Consider the following 16,928-nt stretch of genomic DNA (forward strand, 5'->3'; position numbering starts at 1 on the left):
TTTAAATAGAAATATGGACTTCTTACCCCTGACTTATGTGATTAAAAGGTTAACAAGTTGCTCTTTTACAAACTAGGTAGGGCAGTCTTTTATAAAGATACTGTTTTTGATAAAAGATGTAAGAGTATAAAAATCCAAAGTATTATTTATGCTGAGAAATAGGAGAAAACCAAGCAGAAGTTGATATAAACATGTAAGAAATGATGGAAAACAAAACAAAAAGTGCTTAAAATTAAGCAAAGGAACAACGAATTTGTCTCTTCACTTGATTAAGATTTATAACATGTTTGGAAGTAAAGATGAGCTTGCTATTTTTTCTCTAATCATAATATACTCATGAGTACTTGAGGGTCCTATTTCTCCAAAGACATCTGAAAACATCGTCATCTTTATTATTGGTGTTCTAGACCAATTCTTGCATCATTCTTAAAAACAGCACACATACAAATATCTGCAGCTAACTCTCCATCTGGGTAGTGTCCCTGATTAAAACATGTAAAAATGCTACATTCATTTGCTCTTTGGGTCTTTCCAACCTGGGACTCTGCTTCTGACAGCGACACAATGACATGGAACAGCAAGCAAGTACAGTTATCTTCCATGAGTTCAAACAAAAGCAACTTTTTAATATTACCATGATTTTGGCACCACTTCGCAGGCTTCCTTTTGTTTTCACACCACTCCCTCCCCCAAGTTTGAAGTAGAGATCCTTAATTCAGGTTATTTATGCCTATCTTCCCAAATTGAAAATGAAATCTTTTTATTTTATCTTACATAGCAGCTTTTCAATTTTCCTCTAATAAACCTGCAGATCTTGAATGGTTAAGTATTTTAGTTATAGTCACACTACTGGATCTTTTCTCATCTTGATTCAAATTCTCAAGAGACCACACTTCCAATATCTTAAAAGAAAACCTATGATGACTTTCAAATACTTTTATGTGGCAAGCATGGATGGAAGAATCAATAGTTTGTTGTTCTCGGGAAAATACTGACCATGACCCTGAAGTTCACATTTTGACTAGTTTCTTAGAATCATATTCAAACTGATAACTTGTGTAAACATCTGAGAAACTTCTAAAGTTCTAGGAAACAAAAGAGTTTTTAAACAGAAAATCAATTTCTCAAAATTTATTTAATCAAAATTTTACCAAGCTTACAGAATAAAAATGACTACCAAACTACTGATTACAATCAAATCTGACAAATGGCACAGAAAAAAAATCTCAGAAGTTAAACCCATCTTTGAAAACAAAAATTTCCATTATTTTAACACTCAGGTGAGTTTATTTAATAATCTCACTAACTCAATGTTTACTGAATAGCCACCCCAAAACTGCCAAGCACAAATACAAAAGTATAACAGGTTGAGACCCTATGTTAAAAGGACTTATAATCTATTGGAGAAAGAGGAAATATATCCAGAAACTTTTTTAAAAAAGGAAATGAGAAGCTAACACAGGCTTGGGGAACTGGTCTGAAGAAATCCAGAGAGATTTGGATAGACTGTGAGGCAGTGAAAGCACCAGCATGGTCCACAACTTTTACAAAAGCAAGGAGAAAAGCCCAAGACATGGTATGTACGGAGAACCAGTTCCCCACATAGTGAAGGAGATGGTCTCAGAGCAGTGGGAGATCAAGCAGGATAGGTAAAATGGGCCGCCTTCAGTGTCCCAAACGGAATTTGATCTTAATAGTAATGGGGCAGAACTGTATGATCTTTGTCAGGAAAGCAGCAAAACAAGTGATATTGTAGTTAAACAAATCTGGTCACTTTGTACCAAATGGATTAAAGGGAAAAGGTGACCTAAATAAGTAAAGAAGATAGACGGGAAGTGAAATCCACTAGAATGAAAAGGTAACAGGGAAAATGGATAAGGCATAACCAATCAGAGGCTGTACACAGGAAAATGCGACTTTACAACAGACTTGATAAAAGAGATAAAGGACTTTCAAGAGGATGTCAGGTTTAAGTTCAGGAGAGTGGTGATGGAGTAGACAAAATGGGAAATTTTTTTTGAGAAAGGGAGTGAGTTATTGGTGACCATCATTGCCACTTTGTGCTGCATTCCAGTCCTCTCTGTAGTGAGAGGGTGCTTTAGAAACACCTTGAAGTATGTTACTCCTGGTGCATCTCTTTCCTGCAAATTTCCTGACTATGATTCTTGGTAGAAGAATAAATAATCTATAGCAGTTCAAAGAAATGCAAAGGAAAGTAAATTGGGCTCACAAAGGTTGACTAAGCTAGCCTGAGGGGTTCCTTTGAAGCACATTAGAGGAATTTAATACAGCTAAAACTGCTCAATACTCTCCAACAAAATTATCCAAAATGAAATCTATGGGTTCCAACTGGAGCAGCAATCCTAAAATTACACCCTGATTTAAAATACTGAACTAAAACATACAGCCTGAGTAAAACATCAATCCACCCTATTCCTGGTTCAACTCTGTGTTTACAAATACAAAATGTTTGTACACAAAGGTGGGATTCATATTTTCTCATCTGATCCTCATATCAAGCCCTATTTTACAGGTGAGAAAATTCTCATAGAAAAGTATCCTGTTCCTATATTATACCATGATCGGACCAAATAAAGAATGGTAGCAAAATGAACTCAAGAAAATTATAAAAACAAAGTTGCTCAGCTATACAAATTGCTATTTTGCCTTAATAAAAAATAAAACAGCCCTAGTCCATTTGGCTCAGTTGTTAGGGCGTCAGCCCAAGGACTGAAGGGTCCTGGGTTTGATTCTGGACAAGGGCACATACTTCGGTTGTGGGCTTGATCCTGGCCCTGGTCAGGTGAGTGTGGGAGGCAACTAATCAATGTGTCTTTCTCACATTGATGTTTCTCTCTCTCTCTTCCACTCTCTCTGAAAAGCAATGGAAAAAATATCCTCAAGTGAGGATTAAAAAAGTAGTAATAAAAAAGAAAACAAAATAATCAAAGAAATGAAATCATTAGGAAAAGCAGCCCAGTCTCTCAAAGACCAAACAAGTAGTATCTGATTAATTGGTTCTTATCAGTCAAAAGCAGTAAACAGTTGAAAGGATCTCAAACTGTGTCATAAAAGCCCAACTTCATCTTTTCATGCTTAATGTAAAAGTTCAATTTGGGGAATAACATTTAAAAACAACTTGAATTCTCACCATACTCTGAACACTTTTATTGTATTGTTTCTTCACTACAGTCAATTCATTGTAAACCTAAACTAGACTGTGAATTCTTTGCAGGAGGCCCTAGTCTTCAGTTTTGAACCCTCAGAGCCCAGCACTATGCCTAGAACAAAGCACTGGAGTTCTACAATTCATGTGTGGAATAAAGGAAATGAGGACCCACCATGTCTGGGGGAATCTTATTTTGTGCAGAAAATGTCCCTATTTTAGTTTTTTAAAATGTTCCCCTCCATTCTATCCATTCCCACCCTTTATGCCTCCAAATTTTTACAATGTACTGTTTAAGAGTATTTTGCCTTCTATTCACATTTACATGTGCATTTGCACCTCCTAATAAACTATAAATTACCTGAGAGTAGGGACTATGTCTTGTATGGTAATATATACACATCTTGGTTCATTTATGGTTATTTCAAAGTAAAAAATTTTGTTGAACGGATCTAGATTACCTTATCAGCCTATGAAATTTTTTCCCCTCAGCCCTCCAGGAAGCATAGTTCCAAATCAGAACGCCGAAATGATGCTACATATGCTTCCTACCCCCAAAAAGGACAAGAAAATTAATCCTAGGTCTATTCTGTAGATGTATGCATCATACCTCTTATAATAACAATGCAAATGATTTCAGGCACTTGACAACTAGCAGGCCAAAATGGCAGCATAAACAATTCTGGCAGGAATGAAATTCCCAGCAATTTCTAGAAATCTACAAAAGAAGGTCTCCTGCTGGTATGGGGGTGTAACAGAATTCTGTCTTTCCTTTGGAGGTAATGTGAGTCAACTGTCACTGAACCTGAAAGCTACTCCTGCTCTCTTCTCTGCCTGCACTTGCAGGCAAAGTGAGAGAAAAGCTTGATAAGCCTCTTGAGAAATAGTTATAGCACGTGAAAAAAAATTATTCACCTGAACTCTGACCATGTACCTATCCCATGCTGCCAAACCCAGCACTTGTACTGGCTGTATGTAATCAGTGTGACTGCCTCACAGGGGAGATGAGGACACCTTATAAACAAATAACTGTAACAATATAAGGACCACCTTACGACTATTGGAACTACTGTTTTTTTTCTTTTTAAAGTAAGGAAACCCATCTTCAACTCTTCTCTGGTCAAATTCTATCATACCAAGTTCTAAAGGATGGTTCAAAATATTCTGCCTTTTAGATTTTTGCTGTAGTGAATACGCAATTCACCAAATTTTTGGTCACTGATCTTTTGTCATATGGATAATTTCATATCAGTGTTTGTAATCAAATTTCATTGAATTTTAAGCTAAGTTCTTTTACCCATACACATACATTTTGTATATTTTCTGTAATTTAGTATTTTTACTAATTCTGTTACATCTCCTTTTATGTGATTTCAAAAAATAGTTTTGACCTACAGTATGACCATTATCTGAACAGGGCCCCAAGATTAAAACCATACAAATTTGCTTTGGTCAGTGTTGCTCAGTGGTTAAAGCATGAGCCCGAACACCAAAGCATTGCAGGTTCGATCCCCAGTCGTCAGGGCGAGTGTAGGAGGCAATCAATCAATATGTCTCTCTCACATTGATGTTTCTCTCTCTCTCTCCCTCCCACTATTTAAAAATCAACGGAAAAAATGTCCTTGGTGAGGATTAACAAACAAAAAAAAGAAAACCACACAAATTTCAGCCATACCAATCAATCTCTCTCAAATGATTTTTGTAATTTCTTTACTAGCCTATATCTCTTCCAAACACACACACCCAAAATTACCATGTAAAACAGAGGAGAGCAGGTACTTTCCTTTGTTTATATTCTTAAAAGAATTCTTTTTTAAGAATATAAACATGAGATAAAGTGATTCTTCCCACAGTCATTGAATAAAACCGATTATAATACAGAGCTGTCACTGATCAGCTACCACATCTAATAATCCTATCTAACAAAATCAATTTGAAGAGTTAACTAATAGTTTAATGAAGCCTTTCAGCTTCATTAGAGTATTAGAACATCACTGAGCCTGGAAAAATGGTACACATACAGACACATGCTTTTTTTCAAACACCTTATGTCTCTACTGAGACATCTATTAACTTGACGAAGCCTTGAGAAAGGCATCTTAACAGCCCATTTCAAATTTCGCTTCATTTATTTTAGAGTTAAGTTTCCATAAAAGTCTTAAGCTATACACAACTAAGCTATTTCTAACCCAAGATGAAATAGATCTTCACAAACCAGTTCTTAATGAGTTATCCAAAAGGAAATTTAAATGCAGGAACTACAGGGAGGTTTTTCTGGAAAATTTCAACTGCTGAAAAGCAGTGAAGGAAATAAAAAAGCTAAGTGCTAGCAAAATCAGTTAATACAGTAAATCCTCACTGAGGAATAACCTAAGGTACATAGTATAACAACTGAGTCAAAAAAGGAAAAAAGGACTTCTCCAATAGAAGGCTACTTTGACAAAGGGGCAATTATTCTAAACCAGTAGTCCAACAGAGATTTTACTCTATTTTATAGATGCTCCACCATTGTGATACTACTCATGACCAAACACTCAATTCCAAAGAAAACCTGTTCAGGTTCAGTTGCCATGGCCTAAAAAATAACAAAAACACTTTCATCTTGATAGAAAATTACCAGGAAATAAAATAAAGCCGTCCTTTGTTAAAACAAATATATCTATAGTATATAGTAAATATAAAAATACACGAAAATATTTAAGAAAATAAATTAGGTAGATTTTAATTATAAGCAGTAAAAATGCATTATTCACCCAGGTGACTACCACAGGGCTATATGCCACATTAAGTTATAAAAAAATTGACAAATCTAAAAACAATGTTTAAGCCAGAACAGAGAACTTCTTCCCAATTAAATAAATCCAAACAAACGAAACCCCAAACATCATTTCTATAAAAATTCAACTTTGATACTGAGAACATTTTTCCACTGACCCAAATCCACTAAACTTGATTATCAAAATAGCCTAAGTCATCTGTCCAATCCCAATCTCTATACTCCTTTAGTTCACCCTTATAGGGCACATTAGATTGATTTTTCCAAGACACTTTGGTACATCAGCCCTCAATCAGTGCTCCCCTGACCAGATCCCCCCAATTTCTGAAAGGACATCAAGTCCAAACTCCTTAGCCTGGTGACTAAAGCTCCAACCTTCCTTTCTGGCCTCCTCTCAGAACGTTCCTAAAGGAATCTTCTCCAGTCAAATCATTTGACCCACTGACTTCAGAATAACTTGAGCTTTCATAATTAACAAAATATTTTATTCTTCTTAACAATGTGGGAAGCAAAGCAAAATTTTCTAAATAACTTTAAAACGTGGTAAGAATGAAATGCATTCAAACTTTACTTACAGAGCTTAAGAGAGTAACTTAATTTCTAGTTACTACCTAAAATGACATGAAGAAAAGCTCTGGTAAGAAATCAGACCCACCTGGCCACAGTGGCTCATTTGGTTGAGTGTTGTCCCATGGACCAAAAGGTTGTTTTCAGGTCAGGGCACATGCCCGGGGTGCAGGCTCAATTCCCAGTAGGGGTTGTGTAGGAGGCAGCAGATTGATGTTTCTCTCTCTTTCTCTCTCTCATCAATAAGAACATATTAAAAAAAAAAAAAAAAAAAAAAAGAACCAGACACACATCTTCTCGCAGGATTTTAAGATATCCATATGGTAATGCTCCCATTCAATTTTTGAATAAAGACTGAAGTAGAAGAACTGGTTCTGATAAGACAAGAGATTTGGAAACTCTGGATAGTTTCTAAATACTTGAACTCACCTGATGATATTTTATGATTCACTATCAGGGCCCAAGCTATTTCTAAATTATATAAGCCAGTAAACTGCATCATTACTTTTCTGGATAAAGGATTTCTTTAATTCACCCTGGACGTTCCCCCCTGCCATTAAGTTGTTTTAAAGAAAAAATAACTTTATTTTCATAACCACATATAATTTATTGGCAAGTTTGGGCTGTTATCTCTGAGCACAGATGATATCCTAAACTTAATAAACAAACCTTTAACTTTCCCCCAAAATACTAAGATAATTAAACTAAACCACTGGATTAAAGTTAACTAGAACATAATAGTATAAAGACAGTTCCCCAAATCCTAAATCCTTGTGTTAAGATATTTACTTTTTGTGGGAACAGTGCCTGATATTTATAGGAAAAGACAACCAACCAACAGCAAATAAATAGCTGCTACTCTGAAAAAGAAAACACTAACCCGAGACTCGGTTTAAAATTTTCAGAAGACAAAGAAACTATGTATCAACTTGGTACCTATGGTAAATTAGTTATTTACTACAGATGACAACCACAAAAATGAGGGTGAAGCAGCATATCAGAAAGGCTACTGAATAACACCTAAAGCCCTTGAACTAAGAGATGGGCAGCCTCTTGAGTCATGATAGATATCAAAAGGGTTGTCCCCGCATATCTTACTAGCAAGGCTACAGCAAAGGCAGAAAAAAAGAAGGCAAGAATCAAACAATACAGAAGAAAGAAGTAAATAGTCAAGGGAAGAGTTGGAGGTAAGGACAGAAGGGAAGAGAGCTAAATATAAGCCTAGAAAGAGGAGGGAAACAAAAAATCAACAAAAGAGAGGAGGTGCTGAGATACAGAGAAGGCTTCATTTGCCTCAGGAACATTAGTCCTAAAGGTAATATATACGCTCCCAATGAGGCGCTGTCCAGGAAGTCATTCCAAGAAAGTTTTAGAAAAACCATTTCTAAGAAAATCTGACTCCTGAGATGACTTGAATCCAGAATCTAATTATCTTTTTCTAAATGTTCTCAAATATATTCTTTTATTACACTTTATTATAATTACTGTAAATTATAAATTTTCATTTTTGAGAGTTTTAGCCAGAATCTGTTTAGCATAGTATTCTAAATCTAAGTTTAAATTAACACCTGACTTATAACCCTCTCAAATTACACACCAGTATGTGTCTAGTGATTTATATAACATCACAGAAGAAAACCTAAAAAAAAAAAAGACCAAACTTCTCAAATGAAATTTAATCTGGGTACCTATGAAAGTCACGTAAAATATAGCATATGGGGTCTGCAAAAAGGATTTTGCTTTTAAAAGGTTCAGGACTAAAAGAATTAGTAAGGTGACTGAGCCTGGAGCTACTGGAAATATCAAAAGCATTTTAAGGAGAAGAACATAGTAAAAATTTAAAGTCAAGAAGAGTTCATGAAATGTCATTAAAGGCAGAAGATATGAAAAATTCATTAAGTTCTACTTTTGTTTGGCCTTTCCAAAACAGACAGGTTTCCCTGATTGGTCTGGGTGTCCTCAGTAGGATGCAGGCTAAGGGAATGTCAGTGAGAATTCTTTAAAGGTATTTGAAGCTCTGACTCCAATAATCTTTCCATGTCATAAGATTGTGTGAGCTTATATCTCTTCATAATCTTTTATACCATTCCTTTGATTGGAGGGCTCAATAACTAAATAACAGGTACTTAGTAGGTCTTTTCTTTTTGACCTCAGAATATATTTAAAAAATTTTCACCTGGAAAAGACCCTTCTCAAACTAATCCACATCATGAAAGTTATCTATTTGGTAAATGCATGATTTAGTCAGAATAATTTCTGAACTATTCTATCTCTAAATTCTGAATCAGACGTATCGCTGAAAGGTTTGGCTCTTTGGCTTTGGCTTTCTGTACGTTTTCTCTATTTGTTTATTTTCTCCAACTTTCCAAATGCTTTATACTGACTGCCACTACCCTTCCACTCCCCTTCTTTACTTTCTTCCTATATATGTACAGACAAATAACACAAAGACTATCAATACCACTATGTACGTATGCATGTGTGTATACATACACTAAGACACACATGGCCAAAGTCTAGAGTATAAACCAAAAATAAAGACATAAATAACACTGTACAATAGGAATAAATCCACTTAAGTCTTATTTCTAAGATAAAACAAAACTGGTTGGTTACTACAACTCACCAGATGGCTCTTCAGGCTCACTTTCATTTTCTTCCTCAGGTGGGGCTTGAGGGGGTGGTGGGGGAAGCTTCTTTTCCTTCTCTGCTTTGGCATTTCTCTCTTCTTCTGAATAATACTCATCTTCGGAGAGGTTGGCCAAGCTTTCATCCATCTCTCTGTACTCTACCTATATGGAGATAGGTGAAAGCTAAATACAGTGAACATCTAAAATCAGTGACTCAATTTGGAACCATGAGTGAATGTGAATTGCTTTTTAACTTTAAATTTTAAGAGAAATAAGCAAATAACAAGGAACAAGCTAGCTTACAATACGTAGCTATTAAAAACAAAATCTCTCATGAAACAATCATGTGTCAGTTCACATTTAGCCCAATATATCACTTTTATACCACAGCACTGACATTCAGATCAATGACTCTAAGGCTCTCTACAACTCTCAAATTAAAAAAAAAAAAGAAAAAAAAAGTGTGTATTATGTGAGTGGCTAGGGGAGCTAAGAGTTTTATTGAAACAGGGATTGGGTTAGAAAATGGATACAAAATAAATTTAAATTTCTTAATATAAAACAAGCAAGTCCTGTTTTATTTTGGGCTTTTGCACAAAATTTTATTTTGTAAAAAAGGGTTTCTCCACTTAATAAAAACTTTAAAAACCATCTGAAAGAATCACATAAACTCTAAAAAGTAAAAACTATTCCTCTGAGAAAAGGTAGAGATACTTTAAACACAAAGGCCTGGGAATCTCTCATCCCTAAGTAAACTCCTCAAAGACTTCAGAGGTTCTATGACTCCGTACTTACAACCAAGGACATAAAGATGTTCCAAGAGGAGGATATGTGTCAGTGGGTAATTACTCCTGCCTTTACATGAGCAAGTTTCAAATTTACATCTCTAGTCTCTTCCACACGCTTGCTACAATGATCCATTCACTTCCCAATCACCTTAAACCTCCAGTCTTTTTTTTTTGTTTTAATCTTTCTTCCTTTTAATTCACCTAGGAAACAACTGCCAGATTAATTTTCCAAATCTGACACATCACATTCAGATAGTTTAACAGATGAACGTCAACCTCTTCAAAGGAGCAAATAAACTCTCAATAACTAGGAAACTTACCTCTAACCATTTTCTAACACACTAGTCAAAAAGTCCTCAACGCTGTTTCACCCACCCCTAACCCCCCTAGAAGCTACTCCCACCTTTTTCTATTAATCCAATGCCTAGAATTCAAGGCCCACCACCTCTGCATATTATTCTCTAACTATTCCAAACTCACAACTACATCCCCTGCTTTGAATTCTCACAGCTCTATGGTCTCACTTCCTAGTCTAGTGCAGTGCTGTCTGAATGGAATTTTCTATGATAATGGCAATGTTCTGCATCTGTGCTTCCAACAGGTAGAACTAGCCACATGTGGCGACTGAGCACTTAACACCTGGCTAAGTTTAAATTTAAATTATAAGTCCAGTTTCCTCAGTCATACTAGTCACATAATAACTGTTCAATAGCCATATGTGGCTAGTGGCTACCATCCTAGACAGCACAGATCTAGTGCGTGGCTCTCTACAGCCTAGACAGGACTGTACAACCTGAACACTACTGATCCCTCCAATTTATCTTGCTCCAAGAAAAACCTCATTTCCAATTAAATCCACTTGCCCACTGTTCCCAACATTCAGTTGTCCACTCTGGCCTCCCTGTTGCTTCTCAAACTACTCTGTGTGATATGCCAAGCATTTTTCACTTCCTTTTCTCCACTGGTAGTACTTTATTATTGGGCACCCACTTGCTATATGCCAGACATGGCAATAAGCATTTTGTTCACATTATATCTAAACCCAATAACCTTACAAGGTAGGGTTTATTTTCCTGACAAAAATTAGTCATAGAAAGAAAATTTAACTCCGCTCTGGCAGGGTAGCTCAGTTGTTTAGAGCGTCGGTCTGATTAGGCCAAGGCTTCGAGTTCTCTCTCAGGTGAGGGCACATACAAGAAGCAACCAATGAATGCATAAACAACAAAATCGATGCTTCCCTTTCTCTCAAATCAATAAAAAAAGAAAATTTAACTCCAATAAGCCCATCCTTTTCTAAATTCTGCCCTTTTTCAAGGCCCAGCTGAAGGACACCATTCCGGAAGCTGCATGGTGTTCCTAAAGTCACAACCCAATCTACCAATTTCAAACCTTAAATATTTTGCCATAATGTTAACGCATACACACGCAGAGGTGAATTTATTTTGATACTAATGAAACAAGCTTTAGGGACCTCCAACTGAATGGACCCCTTCCAATATCCTGAACCTAATTTTGATTACATAAATATATAATTTTTAAAAAGAGGGTTCTCAAAACTGAAAAAGTTCCCAGACCAAAAAACACAGATATATCCCTTGTATACACCTCAAACTTCTGAAGCAAATGTCTGTCTTCACTGGATTCAGCTTGCTTTTTACTCCTATGGATACTCTACCCCTAGAGATCTGTGTCCTCTGGCTCCCAAGACTGGCCATGAATAGGTGTTTCCCCAGTTCCTTATTTCCTAGTTCCTCCCCCAAATAAACACATAACCCATTTGTCTTTTCAGAGTTTCAGAGCTAATCACAATGGAAAGAGGGGGTAACAAGTATTAAAATAAACACAGGTGAATTACAAAGAAATCTTACATCATGCTCCAAACTGATCTACAGATTCAATGCAACCACAACTAAAATCTCAGCTACTTTATTTGTAGACATTGATAAACTGATCCTAAAATTCATATGGAAGTGCAAGGAACACAAAAGAGACAAAACAATCTTTAAAAAGAACAAAGTCACTAGGCCAGGCATGGCTCGGCGCTTGAGCATCAACCTAGGATCCAGGAGATGGAGGTTCGATTCCCAGTCTGGGTACATGCCAGGGTTTCGGGTTCAATCCCCAGTAGAGGGCATGCAGGAGGCAGCCAATCAATGACTTTTTCATCACTGACATTTCTCTCCCTCCCTCTCTCTGAAATCAATAAAGATACATTAAAAAAAAAAAAAAGAACAAAAGGAAGAACTCAAGCTTCCTGTTTCAAACACCGTGTTAATGGCATAAGAACAAAAATATGTTGTAGAACAGTGGGACAGAATTGAGAGTTCAGAAACAAACCCTTACATTTATGGCCAATCAATGCCAACTATTCAAAGGGGGAGAGACTAATCTTCAACAAATTGTGCTGGCCTGGACGGGCGTGGCCCAGCGGTTGAGCATCGACCTAGGATCCAGGAGATCGTGGTTCCATTCCTGGTCAGGGCACATGCCCGGGTTGCGGGCTAGGCAGACGATCAATGACTCTCTCATCATTGATGTTTCTATCTCTCTCTCCCCCTCCTTTCCTCTCTCTGAAATCAATAAAGATATGTTTAAAAACAAAAACAAAACAAAAAAATTTTGCTGGATATCCACATGCAAAAGAATAAAGCTGAACCCATACCTCATACCATATTCGAAAAATTACTTCCAAAATGATCACAGACCTAAATGCAAGAGGTAAAACTATAAAACTCTTAGAAGAAAACACAGGAGTAAATCATGATCCTGGATTAGGCAATGATTTGCTTAGATATAACGCCAGAAGAAAAAGGGACCAAAAAAGAGATACAATGGACATCAAAATTAAAAACTTTCATAACCACCATAAAGAACTCTACTCAACAATAAAAAGACAAATAACCGAATTTAAAAATGAACCAAGGATCTGAATAGACATTTCGCCAAAGAAGATATACAAATGGCCAGTAAGCAAAAGAAAAGATGCTCAACATCCTTAGTCATTAGGGTAATACTACATATCAAAACCACAATGAGATACTTCACATCCACAAGGATGACTATAATAAAAAGACAGATATCCTACTGTCAACAAGGATACAGAGAAATTGGAACCCTCATATACTACTAGTAGGAATGTAAACTGGTGTGGCTGCTGTGGAAAACTGTATAGCAGTTCCTCAAAAAGTTAAACCCAGAAATACCATATGACCCAGCAATTCCACTCTTAGGTATATACTCAAAAGAACCAAAACCTATGTTCACACACATAAAAAAGTGTACATATAACATAATTATTCATAATAGCCAAAGAGTGTAAAAACCCAAATGTCCATCAAATGATGAATAAACAAAATGTGGCATATTCATACAGTGGGATATTATTCGGCCAGAGTTATCAAGTACCACAACATGGGCAAACGTTGAAAACATGCTAAACTAAAATCAGACACAAAAGGCTACATATTATTTGATTCCGTTTATATGACATGTCCAGAATAGGCAAATCCAGAGACAGAAAGTAGATTAGCAGCTATCAGGTGCTGGGGGGGGGGGGGGGGGGAATGGGGACTAACTGCCAATGGTAAAGGTGTCTTTTGGGGAAGATGAAAATGCCCTAAAATTAACTGGGGTGCTGGCTGCACAATTCTGAATACGATAAACACCACTGAGTTGTACACTTTAAAATGCTGAATTTTATATGTGAATTTTCTCAAAAACAAAAAAACAAAACACGTGTTTTTTTTGTTGTTTTTTTAAAATATGTCTTTATTGATTTCAGAGAGAGGAAGGGAGAGGGAGACACAGAAACATCAATGAGTCATTGATAGGCTGCCTCCTGCATGCCCCTTACTGGGGGTGGAGAAGCAACCCAGGCATGTGCCCTGACTGGGAATTGAACCTCCATCTCCTGGATCATAGGTCAGTGCTCAACCACTGAGTCACACTGGCCGGGCCAAAACACATTTTTAAAAAATATCTTATCACATGGGTTTCTGGCCACACTTTCCATTAAAATAGTAAAATTAAAACCCTACTGGGGTTCTCTCCTCCATTTCATTTCTGAGAGTTGGGAGTCACCAACCTCTGTGCTTTTCTAACCCATGCTTTGGTAAAAGCCCCCCAAAACCTTTCCTCCTTTTACTTAGCACAAAGTATTCTTGGAAAGAGATTTCTCAAATGGGCAGCTGAATCTGAGGGCTCAGTCTAGGTAATGCTCATCTCAGGAAGCTCCTCATATTGAGGCTATGAGAAGGTAGGAGGAGAGGCATGGAAGCCTCTCCCTCGCAGCCCTAAGGAAAAATCAACCTCCAGATACCTTGATTTCAGACCTCCAGCCTCAAGAACCGAGGGACAATAATGTTGTTTAAGTCACACAAACACATACACACACAGATGTGGGCATGCGCGCACACACACAAAAAGAATTCTTCATATACAATGACTTGGTATACCAACTTAAAAATTATATACAGACAGAAAATTTGTTATGCACAAATTACATGAATTGTATAACTTAAAATATTTACTTAAAAATTGTATGTACATATATTTCCAGTTTCTTCAACTGGATCATGAAATCTTCAGTAAAGGCCCAAGTCTAAAGTCTGTACACTTGGGGTGGTGAACACACAACACAATATACAGATGATGTATTATAGAATTGTACACCTGAAACCTATATAACTTATTAACCAATACCATCCCAATAAATTCAATAAAAACTAAAAACAAATAAATACAGCCTGTGCTCTAGTACTGCCCCAGTGCCCTACACACTGTAGGTGTCCCATGTGGTCCTTTGTTTCAGGGGCTGATGATACCTTATCACAACAACAGTGTAGGGCTTACATTCCAGTTCCACCACTTACTTAGCTGTGTGGCTTTGGGCAAGTTGATTAAACCGGGTGCCTCGGTTTACTCATTCCTAAAATGGATCTAGCAATAGCTGCCGCTTGGTGTTCAGCAAAAATAAAACGTTGATGATGCTCTAAACACAGTTTCTAGCACCGAGACGTGAGGCAGCTATTGTCTGCATATACTATTCTGTAACAAATCTTTTTCTTCCCACATATTTGTACCTGGGCTCACTGATATTAGCCCTCTTAATCAGCTTCATCTATAAAAATCGACATCAAAAGACCACCGAAAGGATAAAAAAAAAGAAAAAAAAAAAAAAGAGGAAAACTCCTGGCACACATCAATGGCTCGAAAAAATGTTCCTTTCTTTTTGGTCTCTACGTCTAAGACAATTTCAGTAGCATCACCCTACGGCCCCAATGTGCTCCCAGCTAAAACTCCGTAAATATCGCTGAGCAGCCTCCAGGCACATCTGGGGACAAACGAGCGATGCATGTCTCCGACAACATCAACCGTAACTCCACGTCAGGGAGCCATTTTTTCCAGTCGGGAAAACGGCAATGTGTAAGGAAGGTAACGAGTGAATTAACCCTCCCATCAATCCCTCTTTCCCAGGGGGGCCGGGCCCGGCACAAAGACGTTCCCCTCTCTCATCCAGCTAATGGGAAGGTGGGGTGGAGATGGGCGGGCGGGGGCTCTGGGTGGGCGTGGGGCTCAAGGCCCAAGACCCGGGGAGGGGGCTGATGGGGGCTGGACAACCTCGGGAAAGCTAGGCACTGGGATCTGCGGTTTGAGGGAAGGGGTCGGGCCTCACCTTCGCCCGCTTGCGCCGGCTGGTGCGTCGCCCCTCTGGAGTCTCTGCGATTCCCGTTTCCATGGGGGTTGCAGATCCAGGCACGACGGTAGGCCCGGCTTGAGGCCCGGCGGACCCTGGCGGCTCGGCGAGGCCCCCGGGGGGGGAGGCCCGCGGGGGCTCCTTCTTGCGGGGAGTGCGCTCTCCGGCGACCCCCGGCCCGGCCTCCACAGGGCCCGATGGGCCCGCAGGCGGCGCAGCCACCTCTGAGCCATTCTCCGAGCCAGCCGCTGGCCCGGCGCCGGCCTCTGAGCCAGCAGCGGCCGCCGCGGCAGCTGCGGCAGCCGCCTTCTTCCCGGACAACATCTCGGGCCGCCTGGCTGCTGACGGCCGTAGGGGCCGCTCAGTCTGTGGGTCCGTGGGTCCGGGGCTGCCTCTCCTCGCCTCGCCTCACTTCACTTCTCACAGTCCGCGCGCTGCCACCGCCGCCGCGTACGCACGCGCGGAGCGCGCTCCCGTCGCGTTCTGACAAAAAGGCCGGAGACGCCCACGGCCCCGCCCTCCCCAGCTGCCATAGAACGGCGTCCTCGCGGCTAGAGCGGCACCATGGCAGCGAGAGCGAGGCTTTCCTAGAGCGTCTCCTTGTCCTTTGGAGTTGGCTCCCGCACCATGCTGGTCCTAGGGCTTCTGGGCCAGGCTGCACCTCCGAGGGCGACCGTTTCATCCTAGGAGTTGGATGCACTTGTAAATTCATTCACTCACTCACTCACTCACTCACTCACTCACTCACTCACTCACTCACTCATTCATTCATCAATTCAACCAATATTTATTAATGCTCACTAGGTGACAACAGTTTAATTATGGAGCTCTTGCTTTCAAAGAGCGGACGGTCTAGGGAGGGGAAATACTGAAATGTAACTGGTAGATCATTTTATTTATTTATAATTGTCCTTGATTGTACTGGGGAAATCTTGGAGAGCAAACGACTTTCACGGTAATAAAATGGACAGTAATTAGTATAACCAGTTTTGAGTCCAACAGGATTGGTCTTGCACCCAAGGCTTTGTGCATGCCCTCTCCCCCTGGCACTCCCTCACTTGCGCCTCCTTCCATCCCCTATGCCCACCCCCGCCGCATACATAACATTCTACAACAGGGTAGTTCTTTCTAATGCTGCTGATGGTAGTGGTGGTTTATTCTTTTCATTCCAGGAATCCTTCACTGACAAACACTGTAACAGCCTTTGTGTTCTTCAAGCTTATTTCCACTAAATTATAATTGCTTTTTTAGGTGTCTGTCTCTTCAAAGTATAATTTTCAAAAATGATTCCATTTACATGAAGTCC

The 16,928-nt window shown here is 38.9% G+C and overlaps 1 protein-coding gene across 2 annotated transcripts in view; it reads right to left on the reverse strand.

Moving 5' to 3' along the window:
- The window catches only part of KDM1A (lysine demethylase 1A), a 52,439-nt gene extending 36,414 nt beyond the window's left edge, over positions 1 to 16,025 (reverse strand). For both annotated transcript variants that reach the window (XM_087820168.1, XM_087820167.1), the window contains exons 1-2: positions 15,602 to 16,025; positions 9,136 to 9,301 (exon numbers count right to left, since the gene is read on the reverse strand). In XM_087820168.1, the coding sequence (XP_087676294.1) occupies positions 9,136 to 9,301; positions 15,602 to 15,946 (511 nt within the window). In that variant the 5' untranslated portion in view covers positions 15,947 to 16,025. The remainder of the gene's footprint in view (positions 1 to 9,135; positions 9,302 to 15,601) is intronic.
- Positions 16,026 to 16,928: the final 903 nt, after the last annotated feature.

The sequence above is a fragment of the Miniopterus natalensis genome, chromosome 9 (assembly GCF_054644295.1).
Source record: "Miniopterus natalensis isolate mMinNat1 chromosome 9, mMinNat1.hap1, whole genome shotgun sequence".
Taxonomy (NCBI): domain Eukaryota; kingdom Metazoa; phylum Chordata; class Mammalia; order Chiroptera; family Miniopteridae; genus Miniopterus; species Miniopterus natalensis.